Below are 17,431 nucleotides of genomic sequence, written 5' to 3'. Positions count from 1 at the left end.
GTCATGTGCGTTTCTAAATCATGAAAATAGGTACAATAAAGTGGATGGAGAGAAAATCGCCCCAAAAACATAGAAAAATTGATCTACGATTTAGAAACGAAGGATCGGTTCAAATCGATGTAAAAAAATTACTGAACACTGAACTGGGATAAAAATCCGTCTCAGATCGAATATCAACACTAATACAGAGTTTTACTGACTTCTTTATAAACAAATAACTATTGATGCATAATGCATATCTTATTTATTCACTTAAAGTACGCTTCTTTTATGGAAAGGAGTCCTCCTCATATTTTTCTTTTGATAGACTATCTTGGTTATTACCATTGACAATTGTATATTTAAGTTACCGAGTGCTCATTAAAATCTGAAGAATACTTTGAATTTTAAACTTCAACAAGATATAATTTATTAATTAACATTAGAATTTCAACAAAATTAATACTATAAATAGATGTGTATCTGAGCTCTCTTAACGATCAATATAGCCCCTTTAGTGGCAATTCAATGTATTCATCTGTCATGGCGTGCCAGTGCTGGCTCACCGTGGCTTAGAAGATATCGATGTTTGGATGACAGACACTGCAGGCCTTTCTCGAGACGAACTCAAAAGATGTAGTCAAGGGGTTGGTATCAGGGCATTTTGGCCCCAAAAGTGTCAAAATAAAGTTAAAAAGGACTCATCAGACTAATTGAAAACTCATTCAAATCTTGCAAGGGAAGAGATGGGTTTTTTCATTGTTGGTGTCAAAAGAGGCCTCTCCACCTTCACAAGACTCTTTCCATCGACTTTTTTGATAGCTCTCTGGGCAATCTTGTGTGAAACTCTGATTTCTCTTGCATGGGCCCTCATGGACTCAGGGTATTGGCCTGGGCTGTTTTCTTTAACTCCCCCAGGTCCAGTTTGGCCTTTTTGACAGGGCCTTCTTCCTCTCCAACGTTTCAGACTTGATGACAACGTAGACGGTGGTCCTGGAGACGCCCAATCGCTTGTAGTGCGCGATTGGAAATTCGTCGATCATGTTCATGCGTCATTTTCTGGACTTGTACGTAAGCTAAAGAGCTCAAGTTTGATTTGTTTTGTAACTAATTGTTTATGCTTTAACATATCGAAATATTAATTAATTTCAAATACTCAACCTTGATTAATTATTGAATTAGTAAGTCATCAGATTTCAAAGGACCACCGGTAACGCGTTAACGCTATTATGTATTAATTAATAAGTAATATAACTGACATTTGACTTAATAATATGCCACATAATAATTATATTTTATTATTTTGTATTAAAACCAGGGCAGCAGAGTCGGTAAATAATATCCCGGACTCCGGAAATTATAATTGTAAAGACTAAAGCGCAAGTTTGAAATTTGCGAAGTAACTTTTACATAACTGAACTTTCAAGTTTTATAACTTAATAGTACTTAATACCTATAGTTTATAACCATTTAGGAAAAAAAAACTTTACTGACACTCAATGTAACCCTAAAATTACATATAAGTTTTATTTACATAAATTATAATAATTTTTCAAGCCTTAGTTGGTACAAATTTTCCTACTCCTAACTCGGACTCTACCAATAAAGACACCGACTCTGAATCCACATCCCTCTAAGTAAAACAGTCAGTAATTACATTAATATGAATATATTGATCATCCATGGAATATTCAATTATTGCATTGTCCTCATCCAAAGTAATGTAAATCCTTCATTTAAAATTATTCAATTCATTTTTGGGCTTGCTACTTCCACAATTTGTGTATACCAATTCCAATTTGTACAAAATTGCAACTATGTACAACCTATATATACACATTATATTAAAAAATGGAGGGGGCTAAGAAATTTTTTAGGGCTAGGGACACCACTGTTTTCTAGATCGTGGACCGAAATTATGTATAGTAAAATTTCATTCTTTAAAAAAATAAAAGTTAGTACATTTTCTCCTCTTTAACCCATTAAAGCTGAGAATTATTTACATCAAAACTTAAGGTAATTGTCATTTTATTTGTCTCATAGTAGTAATAAAGCACATTTAGAACTATACAATTTTCAAATTTACTTATAATTAAAGAAATACTGCCCGGGCACATATGTTTCCACTCGGTAATAGGATAACAAACATTGCATTTATTACATAATAATGCATTTCAACTAAAAAATAGCCTTTTTATTATATAATAAATGAACATAAGATGATAATTGAGCATTTGCTCATTAGTGTGATATCGTTCCATGCATTCTGAGTGCAAAGGAACTTTGCACTTTTCCCATATATGAGGTGTGCAGCCTTTACATCCTTTGTATCTACTCCTAGCATGCTCTCCTCTTGCAGTCAAGGAGCCTTCTTTGCTAGGTCGAATACTTTTTTGCCCCAGTATGTTTTCAGCACTACAATAGCTAAATTTTTAGTAAAATTCAGGAGGCTGAGATTATAGTTATTTCGTCTGTTGAAACGCCAAGCCTTGACGACTTTTGTATAGATACTCCATGCGAACAAAGGCCTCCACCATTTTTTTATCATATCCTTATTGATCGAAAAGATAAACACCTCTCATGTATCTATTGTAGATACAAATATAATTTTGAAATATCGATTTAAATATATTTTTTCTGCTTCCCGTCTCACTGTTTCACTTTCTGCAATGGTTGTTCGAAGCTACACTTACAACTTTGTTATCTATCCATTTCACTAATGACACATAATTTGTATATGCCTCTTCCATTGATCCACTAGCTTTCTAGTTCATATGTTGCCTTGACAAGACTAGAACTACAACCCAAACGGAGAGTTGTAGTGCAAGCAATTTTCATTCGTGCGAGTTCTTTCAGCATAAGAGCAGTCCCAAAATATTGTCACAGATGACATGCTGTCCATCCTTCACTTAGTCCAGTCTTATTCACCATATCTAGTTCAACATTTGGACCGAGGCCAAATCCATGACCAGGTATGCTTGTATATGATCCATAATAAGGCTCATCATGCGGCAAAGTGCCGTCAGAAGCACATGCATCCCAAAAATTGAAGCCAAATCTTACAGGTTTCCCTCGAATATATTGTTTATACCATGCCTTCCATAACATTGCACCATTATTTTATCCACACTCATAAATTTTCCTTAAAATTTACTATTCTTCATGACCAGATTAATGAGAGTGAATATTGGTCTTACATTGTGAAATCTATCATTTTGCATTTGCGTGTTATCAGAAAAATGGAGGCATCAAACGTGTCTCCTATCGTAGAATTGTTCACCAAAGTGCTCAGAAAATCTTCTTCGGATTACCAATAAAATCGTGGATTTGGTAATTTATTGTAACCAGAGATAACTAGTATCTCAAAAAATACTCTTAGATTATACTTTGCCATTACATCAAATGCTAGTGACTCCTGATAGGATAAATCTTACTTTTATCACAAATAAATTGCAGCCAATAAAGCATATTTAGATAAAATTATATCTTCACCACTTTTTTTTGTAAAATCACATTCAATGTTTTGAAATTTTTATGCCAAATAATTTTATCTTGGAGAGGTTTCTTTGTCTCTGGAGCTTCAGGTGTTTCTGATTCAATTTCATTTGATACTACTTTAGAAAGCAAAATTCTTCTGGGTAAATAATCGGGGTTACATGTCAGCTGATTGTCAGATAAATCAAAGTCAGAGTCGGTGTCCGCTGCTGCTTCTTCAATGGGCAGTTCAATGATTAAAACTTGAGCACACTCAATTTCACTCTCAAAATTTTCTTCAAAAGATAATCTAAAATTTTTTTAATAAAGTAAAAGGCACTCACAACTATTGACACCTATTTTTTGTCATATATATTGCTCAAAACAATAAATTTGTACAACATCTATAACGAGTTCACAAGAATAGTAACTATGACGTAAAACAAAACACGTCTAAATGCTTGTAGCATTATATCAACGCCGAGTGGGCACATTTGTTCCCACCCTTTATACTTATGCTTCTAAATAGATATATGCAAAATATGAAATAAAGTTGTCCAAAAATATGGAACAGTTCTTCATGCATGAAATTATGCTAGAAGATTAAAAATATATCACTGTTTGTTTGGTAAAAACAAACCGTTTAGTTCTGTTGGATTGTACCATATTTCTGAAGACCCCACTTTACCTATTTTATCTGACTACTACTCCTAAGCTACTGACAACATAATATGTTTGTATATTGTATCAAACATTTAAAAAACTTATATGTAACTTGCTGATCTACTATAAAATTAAAATATTTTTGGGTTTTGTAGTAATAACAGATTTTCTGCATTGGGCACATATGTTCCCAGTCGGCATGAATGAATTAACATTCAGAAATGTGATGAAGTTTTTAAATCAAGTATTTAGGACCGTACTTTGCTACTAAGTATAATACAGTGATTTAAATTGTATTAGATAGTCGATAAATATTATTGGGAAGAAAGTTTTATATGAAAATTAATAATAGTTATTTTACTTCTAAATTTATATTAATAAAAATAAAATTTGTCTATCGAGGACTCATTTTTAACAACAAGGATGTGAAGTTAAAGCTCAGAGCGTCATATTAAAAAAATAATAATATATGTGACTTTAAATGAGGTTTATCAACTAATAAGTCTATGAAGATAAAGCTTAACGGGTTATATTTAAAAAAAAAAGAAGAAGAATAGTACAAATGTATAGGATTGTAAATCTTAAGCAATTTTTAGCATGCGAGTTATTTTTTTGTTGGCAACTTGAACAATTTTTTTAACTTTTCAAGATGATTTCATTATTTTTGCATAGTTGTGTAGAGAACATATCATTAATAAGTAACTACGTGGGAGTATGCTCATGAAAAAACTGGGAGTAACACTGACGATCTGTTGGGGAGTTCTCTTCTACAGGGTCTTGCAGATAAATTTGGACAAAGTTTAAGACAACCAAGATCCATGATGAATGATTTTAGAGAATACTATATATAAACTGAAAGGTTTAACGGATATTGAGATCTCTGCAGCGTCTATAGAGCTGGCCACGGACCTGATGGACGACTTCAGGGCATCAACAGAGTTGTGGTAAGTTTACAGAGGCCTTCCCTCTAACTTTCCCTACAGATAATAATCACAAGGATTAAGATCAAGAGACTTGGAGGACCAGGTCTTGAAGAAACAAAAATGAGGCACATGGTCCTTCCGCCATTTCTGCACAATCTTGGCTTCATGGGTGGGGGCGGAGTCCTGTTGGAAGGTGTACCTTCTGTCTCTAGCCACTTTGTTCATCCAAGGCTTGATCACGTCTAAGTAGACCTCTTTGTACACATACAGCTTGGGCTTGAAGAAGTAGGGTTAAATGACGTGACCCTCAGCATCATCACGGCGGATAGGTTCTTCGTTCTGAGTACTATGGGGACTTCTTCTTGTCAACAGCGAATATCTTCTCATCTGAGAAGGATGGCAAATGTCCTCTAGTGTTCTTCAAGGTAGACTGCTAGGTTCAAGAAGACCCTGTATTCCTTGAAGAACACTGGAGGTGTTAAATTGATGGCTCTAAAGAGGGTACTGCGGTGCAGGGATCGGTTTTTGGCAAAGATGGACATGGATTTGCCTTGGTCAGATTTGATAGAAATCTTCAGCCCAGCCAGGAACCTGGGGGTCCCCTTTTTGTTACTCTTAGACCTGCTGGATATACCCCTGTTTTGTACCTCTTGCTGATAGTGTAGACTTCGTTTTTTGGGTATACCAGAAGTATGAAGGAGTTCGATCACAGTGGACCTTTTTTGGTGTTCTATCCTCATGGAATGGACTTATAAAACTTATAAATACACACTACAGAACATCTCCAGATAAAAAAGCTACTTGTATATATCACTGGTGTTACTCATGACATCCATTAACTTGGTCCAAATTTATTATAAATAAAGCAAAGTTTGTATGTTTGTCGATGCCTTATTACTTAGAGCAATGCGGGGTACTTTCCTTAGTTTATTATATATATAACTAACAAAATAAGTGTGTAGTTGAGTAATCCTTTTAGTAGGTAAATAAGCAATACATATTATATATGTATGTATATAAAAAGTTGACAGAAAAACAAAATAAATCAAAAATAAGGGAGCTTGTTAAAAAGCATGTTGCTTCTATATTAACAATCAAAAATGTATCCACAGACACAAATCTCATTTTAATTAAGATTTAACAAAGTAGGTATAAAGAAATAAAACAAAATTTATACAAAAAAGCCTACAATAATATATACATAGTCTAAATCTAGTTTGTAATACATAAGTATGCACGGAGATTATTTAAGAAGAACATTGTTCTTAACTAAGAATGGGAAAAGAGTATTTCTAAACAAATATTTAAATATTTGCGCCTTTACATACACATATAGTCTTAATGCAAGTCTAAAGATTAAAGTTTAATGATAAAACTTTTTTTGATGGTTTAAATAAACATATTATAATATATAATATGAATATATATTATAAATATCAATTAATTAATCCAAAAGGAAAAATACGGAGATTTCAGAAACAAGAGTCTTAACCTTTCTGACCCAAGAGTTCTTTAGCAAATTGATTAAAATAGCAACAAAGGACGATTATAGCGTGTTGTTGTGGTTGTTATTGTTTTTGTGCAAAAAAACAACAACATAATAATAATAGAACTAATGGCTGGGCATTTTATAGTAGTCGTTACACAATTAATTACAATGCATAAATACAAAACACAACAACGCTTTAGTTTCATTATGAGTCATTTATACACCTATATGTACATTTTACTATTTATAATACAATTTTAAAAAATGGTTGAAGATCTATGCACAAATAGTCCATCAAACATCACGATGCAGGCTATAGCAGATATATTAACTCTTGCCAAATGATTTGGCTATGGGTACACTCTCGAGGTGACTTGAGTCAATTTAAGTAATGAAGTAAACTGAATTTTGGGTTGGGCTGGAGGGTTTGTAGCCCCTCCCTAAATCAAGAAATGTTTGCTTTTTACTAAATAATTTAATATTTGAAATTTTATTTCAAAAACTTTAATATTGGAAACTAAATTCAATTTTTTAATTTTTTTCAAGTTTTTTTTTTAAAGACATTATTAATTCAGAAAAGTTACATATAAAATATATATATAAACAATGTAGTGTAAAATTAATTCCCTAAAACAAAGTCAAACATCTTGAAAAATTGCTATATATGACCTTAGTAATCAATCCATTTTCAACAAAACGTTCCTTCTATAAAATCGGACAATAAATAAATAAACAAAACAAAACCACAAAATAGCTAAAAATTTCATAAAATAGATTAATGACCAGTAGTGGCATAATATTTAAATAAACGGATAAAACAAGTTATTCGGAATAGCATTTAAATAAAAAGAATTTTAAGTTTTTATCTGACAATGAGCGATAGTAGCGTAATTTGTCCCCAGCATAGTTCCATGAAGACTGATACGCCCTGGGAATCCTAACAGAGAAGGAAGAATATCAGGCTGCGGCTGTGATCAGAATAGTTCTGATTTCTTCGACTCTGATAGGCTACACTACGCCCAACTTCTCTGCAATCAAGCTTTTACAGCTACATAAGGCAAACTCCAAAGTTTTGTTTTTGTTTGAGCAATTTGGACTTTTAAGGAGAGACCAAATAAAATTAAAGGCGTTATAAATTTTTCTGTAATCCCAGCTTTGTTTAGTGTGATAAAATCTCTCAAAATTTGGAGTGCCGGGCAACTCGCAAACGCATGTAAATACATAATATAATCCTGCGGACGCCCCTGGAATAAATCCAGTGGTTCCATATCATAGACAGGGAGACAATCCTTTAAGTTGCGTGATTTTGACCCAATATCATCAATATGTGACATCATTTTAAAACTGGCCCAAAGTCAAGAACAATGATATAAACCATGGGATGTAAAACGATGACAATGTAAGCGTTTTTTCCCCAAATTATTTGCCTACGAAAATTATATTTTATCCGCTAGGGCCGCTTAAATATTACTCTATAACTAACTGCACAACATCTACGAATTTAGGCTTCTAATTGAATTTACAAGATAAATTCTGCAGAGGGAAGAAAAAATTGAATACATCACGAGGAAACATGATTAAGTAAAGTTATCTGTGTTGTCTAAAAGCGAGATCTTGCACGAGGAGGGGGCGGTGGATAGTTAGCTACAATGAGTTAAAGGAAATTTCCTTAAGCTAATAGTCACTTTTTTAAATCTTTGGAGAAGATACCATGCTAAATAAATTTTCTTTTTATGTAATTTTGTTCTTATGTAAAGGGAAAATTTTAATCAAGTTGCTTTGTTATTTGTGATGACGACATGGTAGATCCCCTCAAGAGTTTAATACACAGCTAAACCTTGTTGAGTTATTATCGAGATCAAAACCGATATTGAGGTCCAAATCACTATAAATTACTTCCAGTGCAAGTCCATCTCGAGGCTGGATACTTTGACAAATTTATCATAATCATCAAACAAAATAGTTGATTTAAAAAAGCATAGTCTAAATATGAACTGATATACAATTCAAGAAAGCACATAATTTATTTAAGAACAAATGTAAAGTTACTATTTAAATAAACTCAACTGCATGGAGTTAAATAATACCTTCAGTCCTCAATCTAAATATCGTACATATAATATATATATTTGCACATAATATTTGTATAGTATTTTACTCATTCAAGAGTACCTTACAGAATATTAACACAAAATGTTAGTCAACTCTTTAATTCTCTTGTGAGCCATTTTTCTCAATAAAAAAAACCTTCAAGGAATGGGAAGCTTTTGTCACTTTGTATATTACGTATATGCATTCACAAATAATAATACACCCCTCCTCTTCTTATTACTATTAAAAAGTGCACCTGGACTCATTTAATTACTTCAAAAAATTAATAGAATGAGAAGGCATTAACTTTGAGAAAAAAATAAGAGATAAATTTTGCACGTTTTACAAGAATACATAGGGAGGGGGCGGGTAGTACAACTTGTGCATGTTCGAATGAGTTAGAAATAAAAAAAATTCTATGATATTAATCAATATAGTAGTATTCTATTCATTGTTGATAACGGAAAAACAAAATAAATGGAGAGGTTGCGTTATAAATTTCCCTCAAATGTTGAGAATGCTATTATTTTATTTTAGAAATTGAAAAGTTTTTGTACCTATTTTATTATATGCACATAACATACACAAATTAGTGAATGAATAATTATTCATTTGAATAAGTTATGTATTGGGTGTATCAAATTACATCAACACATTGGTCTCATTTGTCGCTATATTTTCTCTGAATTTCTATTTGTCGATCTGTTAATGCACTCGCATATTTTTGTAGGATGAAAAATGAATACAATCTTTTTATATTATGGCCATGAGTATGTAATGCAGATATATTTCATATTGGTGATGGTGAAAAAAAATAATCTTTTATGCATAATATGCTCCTATACCTTGCATTTCTACTTCATGGATCAATTAATTATTAATGAGAAACTTTTTAAAGAAACCAAATACAGGATAAATAAATTAATAATGTGATTAATTCAGTAAGGTACTTAAACAAACATTCAATATTTCATTTCTTTTACATATATACTCCTATTAAAAGAGTAGGTCTATAAATATATAGAGTATTTTCTCTTTGGTAACATGGAATATGTAAAAGAATAGCCAAAATATCATTTATGATAAATGAATAACTTCCTTTGACATAATTCACTATTTCCGTTTTGATTGTTTGGTGATGATGTTGGTTATAACTTATATCATCGGACGAGTATATTATGTCGTATTAAACGGGTCCAATCCCTTTTATGTATATACATAGATAAAAAAATAATTACTTTTTTACATATCGTGTTTCTACATTAAATAAATATATTTAGTAGTTGTACATAGTATGTAGAGATAATCTCTACTTGACTTATATATTTATTCACTTCAGCCAATTCCATGCATCCTCATATAAATTACAAGTCACAGGGTGATGCATTTCTGCTCGTAATGTTATCTTAATTTAATATGGACATAGAATGCATGCACAAATGCTTAGGGGCCTCGTCAGTTTGGTACTCACGTACAAATATATTCATAGCACATTTTCGTAATATATCCATGGTGTGAGGGGAAAGACATCATTCTTTGTCGACGTCGTACAAGGAGATCACCCCCCACAAATATAATAATATGATGTTGATGAATGAGAGGAATCCATTCCCCCTATAAGGGCAGCATAATTTTGTCGCAAATGCATAGTAATGTACATACATATCAACAAAAACACGAATTTTGTTGGATAGTTTATGAAAAAAGGCATAGAATTTCAAGTACCTACTCTACATACATACGTTGTACATTTACTAAGCTATAACAAGGAACCTTCTAGTATTACACATAATATGCAAACGACATGAATCAAAAATTTTTATACTTATACAATATACACATAGAAAAACTTAATGTCATGTTTTTGGAAATATCCCCATAGGTACTTATTTATACTCCTTGGCTCTTACCTTTAGGAACGACTTTCATCAGAATGGCTGATTGATTCTCTGCACATGTTTCCAACCAGGATCGCACATCTGAGGATGTACAACCTGGAACTTTTTGCCCCTGGATCTCAAGGACCACATCTCCAGGTTTGGGAGAGTCTTTGGATGACACTTCTCCAATCAGAGGAAAGGATCCACGATCTGCACCTCCAGATAGTTTTAAACCGAGTCCTTTACTTTGAAATAAATACTCTCGGCATGATTCCAACCAATGTTGGTCGTTGGAATCGGATCTCATGTTGTTGGTTTGAGGGGCTTAACTATTCAAAAAGATATGTCATATGTGAACTATAAAAAGAGAAGAGGTCCTATAGTCAGATATATATTGTTATGAAGAGATGCTGGCCTTCTTAACCCATATTTTGAGGAGTTTTCGGGATCCGAGAGTCACTTGAGTCGTTGTTTGATTATTTCAGCTTTTTTAAGAGGAGAACACACTTGAAGAGGGACACTCGCACGTCATATCTTGGATTCACTTCACTTGATCACTCACTTACTCCAATAAATGGATTAAAGTATCGATCATCAAACAAATTGTCACTAAACTTGATTAAACTAATTTCTATTTTGTCAACAGGCAATATTATGATTAAATCCAAATAATAACAATAACAAAAATATAGGAGAGAAAAGAAGAAAAAGGAGAAGAGGAAGAAGAAGAGTGGAAATAATATAATAACTTAAAAAGTAGCTGCAGAGGTTATTATTTCATTATTTTGTTTCTCCAAGAAGTACTGAGTTTGAAGGGCCATGACACCAATGCCCGGGCAAACACCGCACCTTCTTTCACTTCATCCATATTTACCTCCTTAGAAGAGAAGGAAACATCTTATTCGCCGTCACAGACGGCCCCTCGTCATTTCGTCTCAAAATTCCCCCCGCCCTTCTTCTCTACGTGCGCGCTGCAAGGGAAATAGATTTAAATTTGCGTTACCTGTGAATTCCTCACAGGTAAAAGTAATACACAGGTAACTTTGGTCATCAACAAGTATGAGTCTCTATGACTTACATCCAAAACCATCATAATTCATACCATATATAACATAATACTTAGGTTCAATTATAAAATTCAACCACATGCACTCTTTTTTAAGTAAATTAAAAAGTTAATAAAAAGATTATCCAGAGGGCGTAGCATTTGTCACACATTATATCAATGAAACTTTGCTCCAAATATAATGACAAAATGAAGGCTTATGGATATAATTATGCATCAAAAGCACAATTCCTTTCGAAATAGCTAATCAAATATTAAATCCATTTTCAAACAACGGAATATATCAATATGATGGATATCCCTTGAGAATCTCAAGGGATATCCACCATAAATTTAATGCGTTGAGGTTTTGTAGATAAAACAAAAAGATGCGACTATATATTATTATATCGAAAACATATTTATTATATGAATGAATACTTCATACTTAGCTGTTAAGATATTATTGATTAAATACATGAGAGATTATTGCTCTTACTACTTCGATTGTAAAAATAGATTAAAATTATATTATTCAATCTTCTATTTAGTCAAAGTCATTCAAAGGATTTTCAATTATAATTTAATTAAAAAATTTCATTATAATAATAGGAAATTCTTAATGTTAGAATCATTAAACGAGACCGATGTATGTTGAAGATTTGCAAAGATTAATAATTAATGATGAGTATAATAAGACGTTTTGGAAGTTTTATGGACGTACTAATATTATACTTACACTCGAAAGGAACAAAAATTGGCATGTACGTATGTAACCATAAACTCCGGATAATGAAATGTATTATTACCTCATTTAGGTTCATGCAAATACATACCTTTGTATAAATTGGTTCTTTTGACTTCAATAATAAAATTAAATCCTCTTTAATTGTAAACTTTCTTTATGAATATTCTTTTACAAACACGTAAAGAGTTAAATAACACTATAAAAATTAGTATGATTATGACTCGTAAAAAATAGATGGATACTAACAAGGTGATACATATTAACGATATGTAATATACCATATCAAACTAATATGATCAAATATGCAAATACAAACTTATATGTACATAATATACTATATAATACCAACATTTAGTATAACTTTTATTCTAACACTTTCCATTCTACATGCACATGATTATTTAATTAATATAAATGCGAATTGATGATTATTTTTAATACATACCTATTATTTGGTAGTATACATAATATACGAGTAGGTAGACTCAAGGGGTTCTAATTCATTTATTTTTTTCATTGTGAGTTCTTGGGACTTGATAAGCTACACTTTCATTTTCCTTTATTATTCAAACTAATTGGGAAAATGTTGAACTCTATTTAATGACTAAATTATATACAAATACCCACATTGAACAATGTAGGTATATGAAAGTTGATACCTTTTCATGGAAAGTTGCAATACATAATTTAGAATAAGTTCCTTGGAGATTCATAGTAGGTTTGTCAGAATACATAATGATATGCTTTATGTTAATATACATAATTTGTTGGGTTTTTTATATGAGGCTCCTTATAATCAGAGACGAGGACTTTTAATCGACTTGCTCTTAAATCTCATTAAACTACGACTTCAGACTCAACTTGGATACTAAGGTATAAAAGGTAGACTTGAGCTCAAGGACCAGGGGTTTCCGCAGGATTATATTTCGAAAGTGGCTTAGTGTTTTTGAAATTTTTTCAAAAATCCATAGCTATTCACAAAAAAATTTCAAAATAAGAATTTGGGGAAAAAATATCAAAAATTAAATTTCAAATATTAATTTTTTGGAAGGGGACACCCCTTAACTTAACAAAAATATCCATTATTAGTGTTGTATTCAAGATTCCTTAATCCAATACCAAGATTTTGAGGGATATACTTCAATTGGGAGAGAAAATGATATTTTTTTTCAATATTAAAATTAATTTCGTTGTCTTGGACTTGATATTGAACAAAAACCAAGAATTACAAGGATTTGAAACCAATTTTGAAAAACACATCACAAATCTCAATTAAGTTTGGGCCGGATGAACACACTTTTCTTATAAGTATCATTAAGCAATTATTAAATTTGCACATGAGCACATTAATGACACACATATGAATATCAGTGCCTTACTTTTTAATTTGGGATTCTTGATGGGTAATTAAAAATTCGTCTGATGTAATTACTATATCAATAATGCACGACCTTTGATAATTCTATTTTTTAAATAATTTTCCTACAAAATAGAATATAGTAAATGAGAAGAGAATGATTCCCTATTCATTATTTGCACATTATGTGACCTACTTCATTGCATAATAATACAATTAAATGAGTATTTACATATGTATATTGTACGTGCATAGATATTAAATTTTTTTGAAAAAGATGCAAAAATCCACAGATATTAGATAAATATTAAATCTCTCGAAAAAAGTTTCAAATATTAATTTTTTTGCAAAATAATCGTAAAAAATCAATAGGCAATTTCAAAAAATTAAACTTTTTGGATTTTTTTTTAAAAAACCACAGTTTTTTCTCAAAAAGTTTCAAAAGTTGAATTTTTTTTCCAAAAAAAAAAAATTATTTCAAATGTTACATTTTTTAGAGAAAAATTTCAAAAATTATTAACAGAAAATTAAATTTTTTGGAAATAAATTTCAAAAATTGAATTAAATTTCAAATATCAAATTTTCTGCTACCAAACGAAAATTCCTTAATTTTTGGGAGTATTACAGCCCCTACAGCCCATCCCCAGCGGACGTCCCCTTAAATTTATGTAATAAGGGCGGTATTAATCCACCGCAGTAGAATTGGGCCCCACACGTCAAATAGGTCTCACACTTGATTAAAAATAGATATTTACTTATTTGAATGACATTAATTAAATAAGGACTTAATTTATTTGAATAGGACTCAAAAAATCTTGATCTCTCCTTAGCAAAAGTTCATTCTAAGAATAAAACATTTCTTTCGAAAAAAAGGCATTCGTTAAATATTAAAAAAGATGTAAGAATAACACACGGAAAAAACGGCACCACAAAATATTTCAAAAGAAATCAAATTTTCATATTAAATATTGGGCTTGAATATATGCATGTGATATTAGATAGGTCCATTACGGCAAAAAAACATTCCTTGATTTGTTTTTCAATCAAAAAAACAATATATAAATATGTGTATGACTTTACTAAAATTTAAACTATCAATTATTTCCGCTAGATAGAAAGTTGAATGTTTAATCCTACTAATTAATATACTACATATACAAATATGAATAACTAAACCACAATTGAATAATGAATTATGCGAGTATTTTCATCTAGTGTCAAATGTTTTGAGAAAATAGTCTTTTTCACTAATGTATTGAACATGCATGATATATTATTATTTCTTGAAAAAGATAATTAATACACATCAATTTCTTTTCAAGATCGATGAAAAAAGATCATATTAAAAGTACATTATAATAAAGATAAATGTTAGTCGCATCATTAATATTATGGGGTTGTGCATTTATAATTTAACTGACGCTTTGAGTGACATATGCGTTCACTAAACGAGGCAACAAGGAGACTCTATCCCTTTTTTATTTTTACATCATCCAACAAAACCACCTATATTCAAAATAAAATTATGAGATTTTATAAAAAAATTCCTATCAAATATCGATAATGAATCAAAACATTAGTCCGAATATTGAAATAGGTAAAGTCTTTTGTATGCACACGCTGATTAGCCTATAAGGTTGCTCGGTCCCTGTCGGTGTTTACTTTAATTTACAAAGCACGTATATAAAAATGATTTAGTCGTCATAACATTCTGTTCTTCTTTTATATAACTTAGAAGTACAGGGTTGATTTTAACTAGTGGTACGCATTTTACTATTTTCAATCCTGAATGACATAGGTGTAGCATCACGGAGGAGAACAGCAAAGCATCTTATCTCTGAACAGAGCAACCTGAGACAGTTGGAAAGAGTAAGGAACATTCTAAATTTTCTCAAGGCCAACAAAAAATCGTGCAAAGTTTAGCTCTTTTCTGATGAATAGAATTTCACCGTTGATGGCACTGTGAATAAGCATAACAGCTGCTACATCTCAACCGAACATCCAGACAATTTCTCAGCTTCATTGAGACATGTCTTCAGAACAAAAAATAAAGCCGGAACCATGGTTTTGGGTGTTGTGGAGGATACCCTCCCATTTTTGTGGAGAGGAAGGAGTCACTTAATCCAGACGCTTATATCGAACTTTTGGATTAGAATGTGCTACCTTGGGCCAGAGAAAAGTTTGGGGAAAACTTTTTTTTTTCATTGAAGACGGAGTTCAGTGTCATCGTACCACTAATACCCAGGCCTTCCTGAGAGACAACTTTCCAGATTTTTGGGACCTCAACATGCGGCCGGCCGCCCTCCTCTCCAGACGCGAACTCCTTAGATTCTCTATCTAGGAATGTCTGGAGGAGAGGGTATGTGCTACTCCTCAGAAGGGGTGTCTAGTCTCTAGAGGTTTCCTTCAAAAAGGAGTAGACCAAGCTCGAGTCTGACTACATAGTCAATGTCTGCAATTTAGTTTTCATATTGAGGCAATTATTAGAGCTGAGGGCTCAAATTCTGAATAAAAGCTGTACCAAGCACAACATATAGAATGGTCAAAAAAAATTTAACAGTTCTGGATGAGGCCACTGCTTGTAAGTTAAATAAACTTGCTCCTATCCAATTTTATTCACATATGAATATTGTTTGATAGGAGAACAGATGAAGGTTTTAGTTTAGATAACATTAACACCTATTACCTCTATTTTTTAAGGATTACAAGTTATTTTACTACACATAGAAGAAGGGGTTCAGAATTATGTGAAAAAAGAACAATACTAATTTAAAAAATCCGGAGGATCAACAAATAGATTTGTGATTATTTATAAAATATTCTTAAAAAGAACCTGGTCAAATAACAGAAAAATGCCTCAAAACTTATTTATTTGATGCTAGCTTAACAGTCATTATTATTTTTTTTTTAATAATTACTTTAGCCTAACTGTTAGATCATTTTCGATTTATATCATTATAAAGTTTTTGATATTTTTTATTATTATTACATTAAGCATTTGGATAGAAATATGAGTTAATAAATGACTATTTATACATATATTGTCTCCTTAAATAGTTATATAATCCATTTGAATAGCAAAAAATCGAGAAAATACACTTTTAAGATTTCGGCATTGAAACAAGATAAATTTGATATTTTTTGTCTCCAAGATGAAGTTGTATTAACGATATATTTAGACTTATAGAGAAAAATTAACGTAACTGGGGAAATCCTCCTCAGTTTATTTTTCACATTATTTTCCATTGATTAATTGAAAGTTACAGAATTACAATTATTACTTACTCTAAATCCATAAGCCGATCATAAAAGTAGGTGAACTTAATTCTAGAGGACTAGGATTTGGATACACAAAAAAAAAAAAAAAATGAATTCTCACTCGAATCAAAATCTATACACAATGATTCTTCTTGCAAGTTGTATAATATTTCACTTATGGCAAAAATCTCTTCTGGATGAATTTTCTGTTTATTATAGTTCATAAAACCAAATTATTACCTAATAATGATTAGCTTTTCCCCATGATAAGATTCAAATTTGGAGGATGCATCCATATAAGATTGTCGACGTCTTTAAATTTTAATTTTGTGAGATAGTTGTATAGTCCCGGGATGTAGAACTGGTCACATGGTTTAAGAAGAAACGGAATGAGAATTTATTTTGTTTATATAAATTTCCATCGAATATCAAAAGTGAGAAATGAGCCATCAAAAAATTTGGACCGATCATACTTATTAATCGAATAAGAAGAATCATATAATGCTAAGCCTCTTCAATTACGT

The 17,431-nt window shown here is 31.4% G+C and overlaps 1 protein-coding gene and 1 long non-coding RNA gene across 3 annotated transcripts in view; one reads left to right on the top strand and one right to left on the bottom strand.

Annotated features, from left to right (window-relative positions):
• The window catches only part of Magi (membrane associated guanylate kinase, WW and PDZ domain containing protein magi), a 169,131-nt gene extending 157,787 nt beyond the window's left edge, over window positions 1-11,344 (bottom strand). The window contains exon 1 of one of the 2 annotated variants that reach the window (XM_071893016.1): window positions 10,530-11,344. In XM_071893016.1, coding sequence (XP_071749117.1) covers window positions 10,530-10,806 — 277 coding nt within the window. In that variant the 5' untranslated portion in view covers window positions 10,807-11,344. The remainder of the gene's footprint in view (window positions 1-10,529) is intronic. The other variant, XM_071893012.1, reaches the window with a different exon arrangement.
• A 55-nt stretch (window positions 11,345-11,399) lies between these two features.
• LOC121127952 (uncharacterized) lies at window positions 11,400-15,701 on the top strand. The gene is made up of 2 exons (XR_005867974.2): window positions 11,400-11,536; window positions 12,157-15,701. It is a non-coding gene; the product is annotated as an uncharacterized lncRNA (long non-coding RNA).
• Window positions 15,702-17,431: the final 1,730 nt, after the last annotated feature.

The sequence above is a fragment of the Lepeophtheirus salmonis genome, chromosome 13 (assembly GCF_016086655.4).
Source record: "Lepeophtheirus salmonis chromosome 13, UVic_Lsal_1.4, whole genome shotgun sequence".
NCBI lineage: Eukaryota > Metazoa > Arthropoda > Copepoda > Siphonostomatoida > Caligidae > Lepeophtheirus > Lepeophtheirus salmonis.
The sequence above is the reverse complement of the archived record's forward strand: the minus strand, read 5'-3'. Positions and strand labels throughout refer to the sequence as shown.